The 16763-nt window shown below is 33.5% G+C and overlaps 1 protein-coding gene across 1 annotated transcript in view; it reads right to left on the bottom strand.

The window, feature by feature from the left end:
- Nucleotides 1-16763, bottom strand: part of LRP1B (LDL receptor related protein 1B) — a 585099-nt gene that overhangs the window by 168369 nt on the left and 399967 nt on the right. Inside the window, exon 41 of the mRNA XM_065670655.1 lies at nt 14853-15224. Within this exon, the coding sequence (XP_065526727.1) occupies nt 14853-15224 (372 nt within the window). The remainder of the gene's footprint in view (nt 1-14852; nt 15225-16763) is intronic.

Below are 16763 nucleotides of genomic sequence, written 5' to 3'. Positions count from 1 at the left end.
TCAATTATAATACTCATTAAAATAATATTTTTACTACAGTGTCCCCAGATAATACATTAGAAATAATAAGCTTTTATTCAAGACAACAATAATTTAGTCAACTTCAAACATCATTTAAGCCAAGTCTTGGGTATTTTTTCACTAATTACTTGTATTATGTAGCATTATCTTTCAATGCATTTTCTAACACAAATACATTACATTAATAGAGATCAAAGTGTTCAGTTGTTATTAACAGTATAGGCTTTTTTAAACACCTGAAAAATACTGAAAAAAACCTCCAAACTCTGAAGGTCTCTGCATCAATGCATCATTTTAATAAGCCAAACCCCACACACTTTCATTCTACATAAAAAATTGTGAGCAAGAAACCAAAGCAAATATTAATAAGCAGCTAAAGCATATACTTAACTTCCTGAAAAGATAAATTGTTTCTGATTCTAATATATAAAAGTGACAGGCTGAGAAATAGGAGTAATTATTTTCTACCATTATTTTTGAATTACTACAGAAATGTATGTAGATTTCTTCACTTATTATTTTGTTAGAAACAAATAATTTTAGACCCGAAGGTTCATGCAGCTTATTAATGAGCTACAGAAAGAAAAAAATCTAGAAATGTAGTAAGGATTACATTACCCTGGTTATTGTGATTTACACTCAGCTTGCTGGAATTTTACCATGCAACTCATATATGCAGAACAGAAAGTCCAAAAATAAGTTCAATCACATTGAAAGTGCTAATACTAAGTCAAAACTATTAGGCAAATAAATCAAAATTATGAGACAAGTGATTATTTATCAGGTTTTTGTATTTCTAAAGCATTTGGATATCTTCTGACTACATTTTCGTGACATATCTGTAAAGACAACTCAATGACTTGTCCTAAAGAAGAAAGAATACAAATAATGAGATGACACTTCCTAAAGGGAGGTGAATATACATAGAAAGAACTTTCCTGCATGAGAATTTTCTTTTCTGAATGAGAATTTATGAAAAAAAGATATTTTTACCACACTTACAAGTAACTCAAAAAAAACAACTGAATTTAACTTCAAAAATGGCATTGAAGGCACCTTGAAAATTTTAAAACTTCTGAGAACTGCAAAGATAACTCTTTTGACAGAAATTAACTTAATCTACTAAGTTCCATTAAAATTATTCACTGAATCCCAATTCACAATTGCTTACAATTCTCCAGTCTAAAACCTTTGTCTCAGATGTAATTTGGAATATGATCTAAGATGGTTTAACTCTGGTTACATGGTTTAACTCTGAGGTCTGCCTGAGTGGAGGCAGGAGTTGGTCTCAATGATCCTTATGGGTTCCTCCCAACTCAGAATATTCTGTGACCTACGACAGAAGACATTGTCTGACCAATTCTGCACTTTATTTAAAAGGAACAAAACATCAGAACATTTTTACTGTCTAGTTTACTGTCCAGAACATTAGCACTGTTTTTGCCTTTCATATCTGTGAATGTTGAGTGTTTCTTCATCTTTTTTAGGGAAGTTTTTAGGAAAATTTAATCAAGTCTTTGCCTTGTGGTTAAAGACATAACCCTTAGGAGGCGAGAATATAACTAAGATTTGCTGCAAATCATGCTCTTAATTTCAAAGACAACAATCAGCAAAAAAAAAAAAAAAAAAGAAATCACATCCCTCATGTAACCTCTTGAATACATATCAACTTCAGCTTTCTTTCTTTAGTTTCTTGTCTGAATCTGTCAAGGTATTTGAAAGCAATCTGCTTATACAACATAGCCCCAAACTCTTCTGTAGTACACAAAAGATAATATTATTAAAATAATAAAGATTATTAATTATAAAAATAGTTTATTATTATTAAAAAAACAATACTGTTGTTAACAATATTAACGGGAATTTCAGTGAGTAAGATTGTGACTGAAAAGAAAAAAAATCTGAAAATCACACTGCAACAGAATCAGGCTGTGAAAGCTGCCTGAAATCAAATAATAGATATCCAATTCAGGAATGTTTTATTAGAAGTAAAACTTCGGGAACTGCTTGATGTATGTATGCTTTTTAAAGAAGAGAGGGTTCCTTATAAGATGAGCAAATTAAATCTAAAAGCATCAAAAGGTTCAGGTGACAAGCCTGTGGGTGATAATGGTTTCATAAAGACCACAAACACAAAAATTCGGAGTAAAAAAAATATATGCTTTTCATTTAAAATCAGTGCAATTCAATTGCCTTGATGTTAGAAAAAAACAAAACAAACCAAACAAAAAAACACAACTCAATCACTAATTAAATATAAAACTGTCTGCTGCAGACACATGCCAAGTGTACTTGCTTAGCTCCATCAAAAGTATAAATCCTGGAGTATTTATATTGAGCACACTCTTTAATTTTCCAAGAAATTTTTAGTTTTACCATATTACTTACTTAAGGAGTTGAGAACTCCACCAATACAGACAAGACTCATTTAATACTGGTAGAAATCTGTAAGTAATGTGGTTTTAAAGTCAATTGTATAAGGCTTGGAGAGTAGGTGTTGGAGTGATCCAACATTTAGATAAATTCTTACAACAGAAAATACAACTAACTTTCTTCTTATTAGCTTGAGTATGAAGTACCATCAGTACACTTCTCAGGGAAGTCTTCAACATATTATCAGTGCTAACAGGTTTTGTTAGTTTATGTTGTTTCAAAGTTAAAATAAACTTTTTGTTCTAGAGATTAGTAAAGAATAACAAAATTCATAAAAGCCCTTTTATCAATGATAAAATAGGTGCCAAGCGCGAATAGAAATCGTCGCAGAATGACCCTCTAGCCACTTGCAGGTGGTTCCTTAAAAGCAAAATCTTCAAGCAACTTCATATTGCCAAAGACAGGACACTGGAGAAGATTCCAAAGCAACTGCATTCTACTGTTAATATCATTATCAGTTTGCACTGATATTTTATATTTTCTTATTTCACACCTCCTTATGAAATACTGTAAAGCACTTTTTTTTTAATTAATTTTTCATTAGCTATTCAGTTACTTTGAAAAATATCAGAAATATGTACTCATCCTCTCTGGTGGTATATTTGGGGATTCAGTCCCAAAGTCTGCTGACAGGATAAAACTTAGCAATTTGTCTGCTCTCAGCTTCATATTTTCACAGCATCATATAATATTCTGAATTAGTAAAGCAGAAAGAAACTGGAAATAAAAAGAAACACATTTGTTTCACTGACATATTGAATTAAAACACTGATGGCATTAGATGCCTACAGCACTGATTAAATTTATTCTAGCCATGAAGAAACAGTTTATGATTTTCACAAGAATAGCATACTTAAATGAAAGGAACATTAATACAATATGATATTAATATACAAATACTCACATTATTCACCTGCCACTGACATTCTGAATTAAATCAGTAATGGGGTGTATAACTGATTAAATATCTACACAAGAGAATTCAACAGCTTATGATTTGCAAAGGCAATGGTAGAGTGATCACATCATTATGTTGCCAAATGCTATCTATCACTTTTACTGAACTTAACGAAGATGGATTGCATCCCACAGATGAGATGCAGCCTATAAATATTGTCATGCTGATCTTCATCTGACTTTCCCAGGGAACAGACAAGCAACAAATCAATAACTGAAGAACTCAGATTAGAGCTCCCTCATTACTGCAAACAGAAAATAAAAATCCTACAGGACATAAAAGTTTAAATTATCTAATAGCTGTAGCCACTGAGCTTTGATAATGTATATATTATTTCCTTTTGCCTACATTTTTATCTCCTTTTCTGTCAAAACTATTCCAGTTGCACCAGTTAAATTACAATTTTTCTTTAATTTCTTGTTTTTTTCCAACTTCTTTTCTTCAGCAAAGTTGTAAAGCAAGAACAACTGTCACCATGATATTTTTTTTTAAATATTTAAAAGCCATCAAAGTAATATATTGGGCATAAGCGGCACTTCAATATAAGAATTTTGAAGACTTTGATGTTCAGTACTTAACATTAGACACCTGTTTGATCTTTATTCATTCTCTGCATCGGTTTTCACAGTTTACCTTTCAGGATACAGCCTGCAATTGTTATACAAGACTGGTCACAAGAAATGATACTGCTTTCTGTAAATCTGTTTTTGTAAGATTATGGTGATAGATAACAGGTGGTCACTGTTACATCTGAGGTGAAAAGAATTCCTCGCAAACAACAAAGCACTGGAAGAAAAGGGTTTATGTCTACAAATCTGACTGCACAATTAGAACTTTAAATTATCATTTACCCTTCTGCTTTGCTCCACAAGTACTATAAAGCAGGAAGCCACTTGCCAAACAAAAATTTCAAGACAATAACAAGTTGTAATTAAAAGGAAAAAAAAAAAAGGAAAAAAAAGATGAGTTCCATTTGTCTCAAAAATTAGGAGATTTAATTATTTAATTGCTTCTGTCAGTCACATGTAAAAAAAAAAAAAAAAAAAAGACACCATATATTCTAACCTAACAGAAATCTTAAGTATCAAGTATGGCATAAACAACTCTGAAATATAATAACCATTTATTTAATTGTCCTATTTAGACTATTATTTTATTTCAGAGCACATGTAAAGTCTGCTAAAGTGGGCATTTATTTGCATAATTTATCTTCCTCTTCAAAATATAAACCCATGCTGCGCAGTATTACAAATTAAATATCATTAATAAGATAGTATAATTACAGACTTTGCATTCTTTGAGGCAAAAACTGACTTAACTTCAAGATACTGTGAACATCTCATGTATGTAATCTTATTATTATTTCAAACTTTCTTTAATAGCCACCACTGGAAAGAAGAAACATTTGTTGGGAATAGTCTAAAAAGAAGTAAAATAATTTTAGAAAAGCATAAGTTCTAAAATATGTTTTTAGAATAACCCTTTTTTTCTTAGAAAGTATCTCACATCTCACAAAAAGTTTGGTGTCTTCCTAATGACAATTAAAAAAAATCAGTCTGCATGCAAATAGAAATTAAAATAGAAATACTGAATAATTGCTCAAGAAATATTTCTAACACATTCAGAAAATAGGCAAATAGCTCTCTGGCTTTATAACATTCCTTTAGTCTACGCCAATGAAGATATATAAAATATTGTACATAATTTCTGTATTTGTGAAATAAGTACAGTGTTGAAGACAGGCAGATGCCCAAGTAGCAGGATAGTCCGACAGTGAACTTATGAAGGTCAATACAAAACACCTATGAATTGTATTATATCACAAAATGGTTTGGGTTGGAAAGTACCTTATAGGGAAGGCTAATTTGCAGTTCTTTCCAAATACAAAAGTTTGAGTTCATATCATAGAATGGTTTGGGTTAGAAGGGAGCATGAAGACCATCTAGTTCCAACCCCTCTGCCATGGGCAGGGACACCTTCCACTAGACCAGACTGCTCAAAGCCCCATCCACTTGAACACTTCCAGGGATGGGGCATCCACAGCTTCTCCAGGCAACCTGTTCCAGTGTCCACCACCCTCAAGGGAAATAACTTCTTCCCAGTATCGAACCTATATCTTCCTTCTTCCAGTTTTAAAGGCATTACCCCTTGTACTATCACCACTTGCTCTTAGCACGAAAAAGAGTGTAAACCTAACCTGCAGCTGATGACGTTAATCAGATGAACTAACCAACCAAGTGAAGAGTATGGAATAGATGGATGGTATTTCTGTGCAATGAAGTGCATTAGATATTGATTCAACATACCTGTGGTACAAGACTGGTGATGCCCAGTTTTGAGCTAGACAAGGTAGGTCTGCACTTCTGGGCAAATCTGGATCTTTGGAAGCAGGTGACCTATCAATGCTCTGTGAATACCTGCATGCTCAGGACTTTGGGGTTAGAATTTAGGGAGTCCTAGTGATGCAAATAGGACAGAGATACCAGAAGGAAAAGTTGACCCTGAAAGGATCAATCAGCAGGTCATTCAGAGTTTCTAGAAAACTTCATTTTTAATTTCATTTTTGAGACTCACAGAAATACATTATTAACTCTTATAACTTCTCAGATATTCAGGCAGAAACCTGAACAAGGTGCACACCAAGAAACTGATAATTCATAGTAGCATTTTGATTTTAGACTACCTGAATTTAATTTTTTTTTAATTTTTTTTGTCCCCTACCACCACTGGTGGCTTTTCTACATTTTGCTATACAGTTTAATTTACTTCTGGCTCAAGCAGATGAGCTCAGAAACTCATGAGAGGACAGAAAATATGCCACTACATTTTTTGTCATTTTTACCTGAACATATTCTTTAAAATACGGAAAATAGTGACTTTGAAAACAGTAAACTTGTTGCAGATCTATGCCTATCTAAGCATAAATGCTGGGTTTCTTTTTAGCTCCCAAGTAACAGCATTTAAAAACCACATTAGTTAAGTCACAGTAGATAGAATCATCTTAATTTGCCTTGATAATCAGCTTTTAAAAATCAAGTAGTGTTTCTGTTGCTAAATATAATTATGTATTTAAGTCAACTGTCTTCACTCTTGTGAACTATAATATATTCCTTCAAAGAATGATTTATCCCTTTTTATCATGGGGGAAAAAAGTAACCAACAGCTTTTTATGTTGAAATCTTTATCTACCTCAAATTGAATTTTTTCGCAACAAAGGATATAAGCCTTCTGTAGCTGTTGCCTGACAGCTTGTTGAAGAAAACCACAGAAAAGTAAACTTGCAATATACTGTCCTCTGTTACCTTAAATAGAACTTACTCTTTGATTACGTTTAGGGTCAATGTGGAATAATGTGGCAAAAGAATAATGATACATCATATACTTCAGGAAATATAGGGAACTCAACAACTTAGAAAAAATAGTATTTTGTATAAATGTAGAAAAAATAGTATTTTCTATAAATGTAATCTGTAACCTTCTCAGTATCGTTAAGAGTATCATTACCAGTTAACAAGTGTTATAATACCATAACTTCAATACAGTTAAAATATCCATGTACAAGAGGCTTTAAAAGTAGAAGTCCTTTTAGAATGAATAGCTAACATACAGAGACGGAAGTGTTTTATTACTTTTTTTAAAATATCAACAATTGTCATGGAAGATTTTTTCTAATTACAGGAGCCCACATTAACTTTTCATCTACTACATGTAGACTAAAAAAGAGTCTAACCCTAACCCTTACCAACTTTAAAATATTAGCATTTGAATTACTACCCTGACTACCCTAAGACGAATAAGCCTTCTTATGAATACATATAATCACACTTTTTTCCATTACTGTTGAAGTACAATCAAACACTACTGAGATATTAGAAGCATTAATGGCAGGCTTGCCTAATAAACTAATAATATTTGCTGAAGCACATTATTCTTCATAATAATAATTTAAAAAGTAAAACATATTAAGTCAAGAGATGCTCCTCTGTATAGCTTTGAGAATTCACCAAATATAACTTAGCATTTCATGCAACTAAGCCATGGCTGCTGATGTAAAAACTTTCATCAGCAAATACTTACATCAATAAAAATTTAGGGGCAACATGTAAAGTTGAAGCTGTCACAAACAGTATTAATTCTTCATGAAAAATCTTAAGTTTGGTAGGGAGAAGCACTTTTCCTTAATACTGATGTTGGGAATGCTCAGGAAATACTGAATGGAAATATCAGTGTAAGTCAGCTCTCATCAGGAGAGCATTTCAGAGTTTCAAACCCAGGAACAGCTAAGCAAAGTATTAAATATTTTAGAAATATGTATTTCTGCACAACGATTACTTAATAAAGTTAGTAAATTTTATCCATATATAGCAACAGCTCATAAATTTTATCCTTTAATCATAATATGCAGCCACATTAAGAAAAAATACAGTGATAAACTAGGCACTTTGCTTTTCACTAACAAAGCTGCACTTGTAATAAATTTTAGTTTTTACTGCTTAAATGTCCTAGGACTTAACCACAGCCTTCCACTTTCCCTCCTTTGAAAAGTGAAAAATCACTGGACCTATATTCCTATACATAGAATCATAATGAATCCAATTCATTTATGAAATGAAAAGCAACAATATTGAAGTATTTATTTTTAACAGAACTAAAAATTTCTTTCTTGGAGAAGAAAGCTCCAAAGCTTTTTATACAAAGGGTTTTATACAATGTACCAAATTTAATGCTCTGTAAGAGAAATGGGAACATAAATGGCTTTTTGACAGTAAAATTGGACCCATTTAGTTAGACAGAATAGTAGCACACATTGGAACACCTTTAAAAGATTCAGACTTACAATACATCACAGGATGTGACATTTGAAGTTAGCAGTAAAAAGGTTTTTACCTTCTATAGACAGGAGTGCCTAAGGTTCAAAACAGAAGGGGCATTTTCTCATGCAACACCTCCTTTTGTGTTGTGAAAGACCTTACACCGGCAGAATGTCAGTGCCATTATTTACAGAGAGAGAAAAAAAAAACAGCTCATTGAAACTATCTCAATACTTTTTCCTTCCTCTCATTTGCATTCATTTGCCTTTCCTCCGCCTTTTTTTTCCTCTCATTTCTTTAGTTTCTAACTCCCTCATTGGTCTTCTGTCTAATGTTGTGCCACTACATTAAACTTACTTCAATGCTGCACTGTTTTTTCTGCAGATGCACTGTGGCAGGCTTTGGCTAATGAATAGATTCCCCCAAACTTTTACCTATGATAAAAGAAAGAAAAGAAAAAAATAAAGGAGACTGCACTATTAGCATAGAAACTGAGGCTTAGTTAAAAAAAAAAAAAAAATCTTCCTTGTATAAACGTTAAGTTTTGACACAACTTCGGACAACAAAAAGCAGTCTCCAGCAATGAAATGCTATGAGGCAACGTCTTGTTACCCACTGCAGTTACCCACTGCTGGCTATCCACTAGCACGTCATCTGCTGTCTAAAGCTACTCTTAATTTACATTTTACTGGGATCAGAGATAGCTCACAAAGGTGGTTATCACAGAAATGGCTTAAGATGGTCTTTTCTCCATTCTCAGCCAATAGAAATTTTAGACATTTTCAGAGCTGCTGTTACACAATATCATGTTCACCAGGGAAGGAAGAATGAAAGTGATACTTCTCTGGCACTCTGCTTCTAGTCATGCAGAGAAGGAACGATACCGAAGTAAGGAAGAGAAGTTTGTCAAGTGATTTGCAAATTAGGCCTCAATCTTGGGTACTGGAAAAGAAAAAATGTATACTTTTATCCCATCAAATGTACTGCATTTTTTAGCTTAATGGGCAAAAGCCACAGTGGCAATCATCTTACGTGTAACATGAAACAAGAAGTTTAGCATACTGGTCTTCATTAGCTCCCATTAGTTCTTTGCTTCATCAAAATCATAATGAATCTACTATTTGAACAACATATTATCTTTCATAAACTTTCTCTGAGTCAATTTGAAACCTCTAATCCCAACTGGAAGAAATCTCTGTTCAGATCATCACAACATTAAAAATAAAGTTAACTTGTCATTTATCAGTTGACATAACAAATAACAGTCAGTGGGAGACACAATATGAGAGGGTATAAGCATATAATACCAAAAAAATCTCCTATATCAAATAGATGCTTGCTTCTGTTGAAACATTTCCATTTTCAGGTGTTTCAATCTCCGTAAAAATTACTTACGGAGGGAAGATAGGTCTGTTTAGAACTATAAAGTTTTTTAAAGTATATCACATGCTTATCACAGTGCCTTTGAAATGGCTTCCAGTTGAAATACTATACAAACTGGTTCAGAAGTTTGAAATAAGTGTTGGTCTGGCTGAAAGTGCCTAACAACAAAGGAAACTAGCAAAATTCTCCCCGGATTCTCTTTCAGAGAAGAATAGACCCTATTGTTCCAAATGAAACTGATAACCTGTAGCAATTTTGAAGAAGTCAGATTTCAAAATAGCTCCTTACATAACTCTGTGCCTTTAACTGCTACTGATTTCTGTTCTTTCTTTCTGTATACTGATCCATTACCTCTTCAGCCTAGGTTTTCAGTAACAAATTCTCCCAGAGAGACTGCAAACAGTTAGATGGTCTAGTCCTGGTAGGGCTGCACAGAAATTGTAAAGCTTACTCATAGACGGCCATCCCAACATACTGATTTAAACTTCAGTGTCACTTCCATGTAAATTTGTTACCTTGTGTACCTCTTTTTGTGTTTAATGACTTCTTTCAATTTTCAACAAAACCTACAGTCCACTGGGGGCTACAATTAAGTGTAAAACAAGTTCCAAAGTACATGCAATCTTCCCAGATCTCCTTTAGACAACCAAATAAATTAGGATTTGATTTGTTGAGGCAATTGTTCTCACTATCAAAAGCTCCAGAAAGCTTATGTGAAATGAAAAAATCCCAACCTAAAACACAACCTCTTTTTGCAGTTTGAATCCTGTATGATTGCTAAAACTGGAAAAGCAAAGGTCGTGTGTATATATATATATATATAATGAATTTTCCAACTATAATCCATGTGACTGTGTTCTATTTTACAAAAGGAAAATAGAAATGTCATGAAGGCTCTTGCATATTTTGCCTTAGCTTTATGAAGCTTTTGCAACACAACAGGACACAACAGCACACATACAGCTAGCTTAGGTTACAGGTTAGAAGCAGAAGCTGCCTAGTCTGTGTAAAGTGCGTTTGTATAGATGCAAAATGAGAAAGCAGAAGATTACAAAGAAATTAGTGGATGTGGAATCCACAGTAAGTACCTCATTCCTTCAGTCTACTACTCCTCAAAGCGTACTTCAAGCAAGGTGATAAAATGTAACCTCTCACACTCTTTTTGGAAGGAAAGACTGAGACTAAAAGACTGATACCATACATGGTAGTCATGTCACAACATATTTAAATAGGTTGCTCATCAGTAAGTTAATTTTAAAAATGTCTACAGACTGGATTAAGCAGCAATGAAATAAGTGATACTGAATTCACCATACAAAAAGCTATTTGTGAAAAATCAAACAAGAACAAGATAATTTTAATTGGCATTCACAAAAGATTGACCCTATGAAGTTATAACAAAGAAGAAGACCCTACTGACCAAAGGAAATAATGCTAATTTTAACAGCAGGGTTCAGAGATAAAAAAAGAATCCACTCCAAAAACCTACTCTGCACAAAAAAGAAATGTGTTAGGGTATGGCACACTATGCACATGCTACATGCTGTTGTTATTCTGTCTTCCTGCTCAAGAAAGAACCCTATCAGGCACCGGGTTCTCCCTGAGTCTGAATCTGATTTCAGTGAACTGGAACAAGTTAGATAAAGTTGTTGATGTGCTGTAAATCTACTTTCTCTAAGCCGAAAATGTGCTAGCTAATAGGTTGTTTATGAGTTCCAAATCTGTTCAGTGAGGTGAAAATTTGTCAGATAATGGGTTGTTTATGAATTCTAAATCAATATTCAGTGAGTTGGAACTATGTTGGATAATAGCTTGTGTATGGGTCGTAAATCTGTTTTCAGTGAACTGGAAACATGTTAGATAATGGGCTGTTTCTTAATAGTAAATCTGTTCTCAGCGAGCTAAAAACATGCTAGATAATGGTTTGCTTGTGAGCTGTAAATCTGTTTTTAGTGTACTGGAAAGTGTTTAACAAAGGGCTCTATATATCTTAACCGTTTTTAGAGTGCAGAAAAGTTCACAAATGTGTTAGACTTGAGTGGGATATATCTGATCTCAGTGAGATCAGCTGATGGATTTTTACGTGCAGATCTACATTCAGAGAAGTAAAAGCCTGGGATAACAGTATCTTGTATACAATGTGCTCTATTTTCTCTGAGTAAAATAATGAGTAAAGGTTTGCATGATTTCTAGACTTCAAATTAATGAGGTAGGAAGTGAGTGTAAAATTGTTAGAATCACATTAAATACTTGCAATGTGGTTTTGAATCTCTTCCTAATAAAGTAAAACTTTATACAGTTGTATTCTAATAAGTTTGACGAAAAAAAGACAGAAAAATGAACATTGGAGATGTTATTTTTCAATCTCTCAGCTGGATTTCATTTAGTTTCTATGCAACACATATAGTTAAGATGGAAATCAGAAAATTTTATGTCTTCTGATTAATGGAATCACTGGTGTTAACCAGTCTTATCACTGCTTTTTCCTTTAGGTATCACTGCTGGTCAAATACTTCCACTATATCAAGCAGTCTCAAACTGCCTCCTGTTTACAGTGAGAAAAAACTGTGTGCAGATCATGGAAAGGAATGATATGTAGTACAAACATACCAGTTTAAAATTAATGACTCAATATAAAGGGATTTAAAATACACGAAGGAGAACAATAAGCTAACATATACTGGGATGTGTTTTCCCTTGCAATTTACAGTGAAAAACAACTGAACCATTTCTAGAAAACAAAGACCATAGTTCACAAATACATCCCAAGAATCTATACAGTAAGTTTTTTGCAAGGATACAAAATTTCATCTGACATTCAATTATTCAGAGTGCTGGGTCTGCTAATGAAAAATGAAATCAGGCATATTAAGATCACAAGTAGAAACAACTTCCTAACAATTTCTTAAAACTGTAATTATTAACTATGCGTTATGGGATGTCTTCATCTCTTGTACAACCACCTATTATACAGTACTGAGGAACACTTCATTGTTCTTTTAAAAAACAATTTGTATCTGCATTGGTGCTTCTCCAGTACCTTATTTCTTCTCTTTGCCTACTTCCAATGGCTTTTCATGTAATACTTTCAATCTCTTCCTATTACACAAGGATTAAGAATAATGGTTGTATGTTAGCACGGCACATTTTGTGAGCTGTTCGCGTCTTTTGCACAGGTAACCACAAGTCTGAATCCCTAGGTTTTGATGCTTTCCCGGGAGTAAAGAGAACATTTTGACAACACTGCTTAGTTTCTTTTTACCATATCTTAATCGAGAGAACGTTAATGCCTCTAAAATACGCACAAAAACTCAAAGTAAAAAAAAAGGATCTTTTATCATATCTGAAAACTGCTTTTCTGTTCATTACTGTCAACAGTTTTTCATGACCACCAATACCTTTCTAGAACCACAGTGCTGAGCTACATAATGATACAATTATCTAAGTGTCAGCGGCAGAATAATATTTTGTCAGTTTGCAGCTTCCTTCTTTTCTAAAAATATTTCATTAACATGCAACAGCAAAGGGTATGTTCCACATCAAATGTACTTCCATTATTCCTAGTCATTTTGTTTAGCCTTGTTATTATACTGTTTGACCCAAATAAATAGCTAAATGTAGCAATGACATAGACAACGTATGACATCAGAAATTCAGATGAGAACCATCCACACACATAAGGAGCAAAAACTAGACAACACTTCAATTTTGGAAAACAGTTACTGAAATTAACTGCAGCATCCAAAAAACCCACACAGCAGTCAAAAATTTTGTGAAAAAGAAGAAACACAGTAAATACATGCATCTGATAACTTACTACAAATGAATGAGGTTTACTGCATGTTTTAACAACAATTAAATTGGAACAGAAGTAAGAGACAACACAAGTGTTTAGAACTTAGATATCTGCAGCACAGATTTTTGGATGCTTAGCATTAAGGATACATTTCTTACACATTCACATTCTGATTTTCCTTGAATTCTAATTTGATGAAGATTAACCATGATAACTATTACTTACACCTTGTATTAAAGTTATGTTAGACTTTGTTGATAAAGATTTCAGTGCCAGATCCTCTGAAGATTTCACTGAGGCCTCAGCTGTGAAATCTTTTGTCTTGTCCTCAAGACTTGGGTGATGATACTGCTGGCAATTCCTTGACAGCAGTGTATCTAGCTTCATGTATTCAAAGGCTAAAAAATGTCAAGTTTCATACAACTCCTCCTACTAGTCTGGTGAATTAAGGCATACTAAATACGCAAAACTACTGAGTATACCTCTATTGATGATTTTGCCTCTAATTATCAATGTGCACAAGTGACTTTTCTTGGGCTCACTATGAGAAGGGCAAGTCAACTGGACAAGATCCTAATATTTTATACCAAGGAATGGTTATGTCAGCAGAGGTATCTTACAGTACTTCACCCCCGCTAACCAAAAAAACAAACAGCCAATTAGTTCATGGAGTAAGGGGACTTCTTCATCTCCAAACACTGCAGATATGAGATTTTGTTTCAACAGTAAAGATCCTTTAAAATCACAGGTATATAAATTAAGCATTGCATTATTACTTCCGTTTTCCAGTAACAGGCATCATGCATCACAAAATTATTACAAAATAAATTGTTTTGAAGCTTTAATTTTAAAAATAAGTTTAAATGTATCTTATAGAGATAAAACACAATAATTGTGTTATATACTTAAGGTAAAATTTTATTGACTTTTTACTCTACAAAATCAAGGGATTATCAACACTTAATAAAGTTTCATGGAATCATAGAATAGTTAGGGTTGGAAAGGACCTCAAGATCATCTAGTTCCAACCCCCCTGCCATGGGCAGGGACACCTCACACTAAACCATCCCACACAAGGCTCTGTCCAACCTGGCCTTGAACACCGCCAGGGATGGAGCATTCACAACTTCCCTGGGCAACCCGTTCCAGTGTCTCACCACCCTAACAGGAAAGAACTTCTTCCTTATATCCAATCTAAACATCCCCTGTTTAAGTTTTAACCCATTACCCCTTGTCCTGTCACAACAGTCCCTAATGAATAGTCCATCCCCAGCATCCCTACAACCCCCCTTCAGGTACTGGAATGCTGCTATGAGGTCTCCAAGCAGCCTTCTCTTCTCCAGGCTGAACAGCCCCAACTTTCTCAGCCTATCTTCATAGGGGAGGTAAATTGAAAGGGAGCTTATTGAAATAAAATATATATATTTGGGTAAATATTTTCTTTACTTACTTTCAATAAGCACTTTTCTGTCAGTCCAGTTGTCTTTAATGACTTGTATATTTCCAAAGTGTGCATCACTGAAGAATATGCGATTTGTACCTCTTCCTTTCAGGCTGTAGTCAAAAGCAAGAGCTATCACATTTTTGAAGTACTCCGGATTTTCATATGGCCTCACTGGTGAATTTAAGTTGTTTTCATCTGAAATATGTATACTTTTTAATATTGTCCTTCCTGAGTACAACAGGTACCCTTCGTGTCTAAGGCAAGTAATTCCATCTTCTGCAAGATAGCCATGTGCACAAGCACATGTTCTCCGTGCATTTCCCCGATAAAGGCAAAGTTGATGACATCCACCATTATTCTTGGAACAAGTATTAGTACCTGTAAATCAAAATAAAATTAAAAGAAAAATCTTTTATAGTATTACACTTAGCTAACTTGAATCAAAACCTAATTTTATATATTCTGAGAATTCTTCTCATAAAATCGTTCTTATTAAATATTCAGAAGTAAAACAACATAAACAGTAAATAATGTAAAATCGTAAAGAATGTAACTTTAACCACAACGTAAAGACAATTTTAAATACAGTTAATGTGCAAAAATAATGTTCTTTCCAATTCATAAGACTATGCATTTTATGAGTAGAAAATAATAAAATGAGTTAATCCTTAATAATAAGCTTAAGGTTTAGAGACTTTTTCAAGTGCTTTGAAAGATTTTGGGTTTTTTTTAAAACACCTGTTACTGGCAAAATATCAAATTTAGATACCATCAGGATACAGCACTGGTTTTAGACAATTTCTAGAAAAATGAAAGCATACATACTGACAGGTACAAAATTGTGCCAGTTCAGTTCCCAGTTTTTGATAAAGACATTTCCTAACATTTTGTTCTAATTTCCTTAAACCCTGTCTTTAAAACCTTACTCCCTGACAAATGCATACCATTAAGAAATCATTGTCAAATTAATAACTTCAATGACTTAAACTACACTTCTTGCAAGCAATATTTAAAATTACAGTAATTGTCAATAATTAGGAGCTATTTTCCTATTTCTGTTTTGGGGTATGTATGAATTATTATCATAGTTAGTTTAGATAATTTAGTTTCTGTTCCTGACAGCACTTTCTGTACAATTCAGCTCTTTCAATGTAGCAATTTTCCCATTTCTGAAAGTTTTTCACATTGTGAGGAAGAATAAAACATTTTATACAGACTGGTTTTGGCTAGAAAACCATAATACTTGCTAGTGAATATGTAGTGTCTGAAAGTACTGTTGATTGTTTTTCCTAACTGTTACATTTGAAGCTAAAGATACTTTTAAGAAAAAATTAATGGAGGACGAGAGATAACTTCTCTTAAAATTAGATGAGTTTTGTGTTCCTAGGCAACATTACATGAGATATTCCTCTACAGTTATGCAAAAAAAAAAAAAATCGGAGATTTCACTATATACATTTTTACACTTGCTTTGTTTTAAAGATTTTTTTTAAGTTTTATTAGGCTAGAAATGTTAATATCTGTTTGGAAGGATGAGAGATTGAGAAGAGAAAAGAAAATATGTGAAAAAGATTCTCAAGCTTCTAAAATTGGTCTTTGAAAACTTCAATGCTTCCACAGTTCACCAGCTGTAAATATCTTTGAAAATGGCCAATTCCAAAACCAGTATAGCTAGGGCATGTCCATGTGCACATAGAATATAGCACTGAAGGATAGGAGTCTGCTTGGGAATAGCACTGCAGGACTGGCTCATCAGGAAGGGTAAAACAGGTGTTTGAAAAAAAAGCGTTAATTATTACCAGCAGAAGTTCTTTGGTTTCTGGGTTTTTTTTTGGAGAGTGTGTGTGGGGGCTCTTCTTTGTCTGATGGTTTATTTGGGTTTTGCTTGTTTATTTTAATAATAGAAGGTCAGGAAGC

The sequence above is a fragment of the Lathamus discolor genome, chromosome 3 (genome assembly GCF_037157495.1).
Source record: "Lathamus discolor isolate bLatDis1 chromosome 3, bLatDis1.hap1, whole genome shotgun sequence".
Taxonomy (NCBI): Eukaryota; Metazoa; Chordata; class Aves; order Psittaciformes; family Psittacidae; genus Lathamus; species Lathamus discolor.
This window is presented reverse-complemented; position numbering and strand designations above follow the sequence as displayed.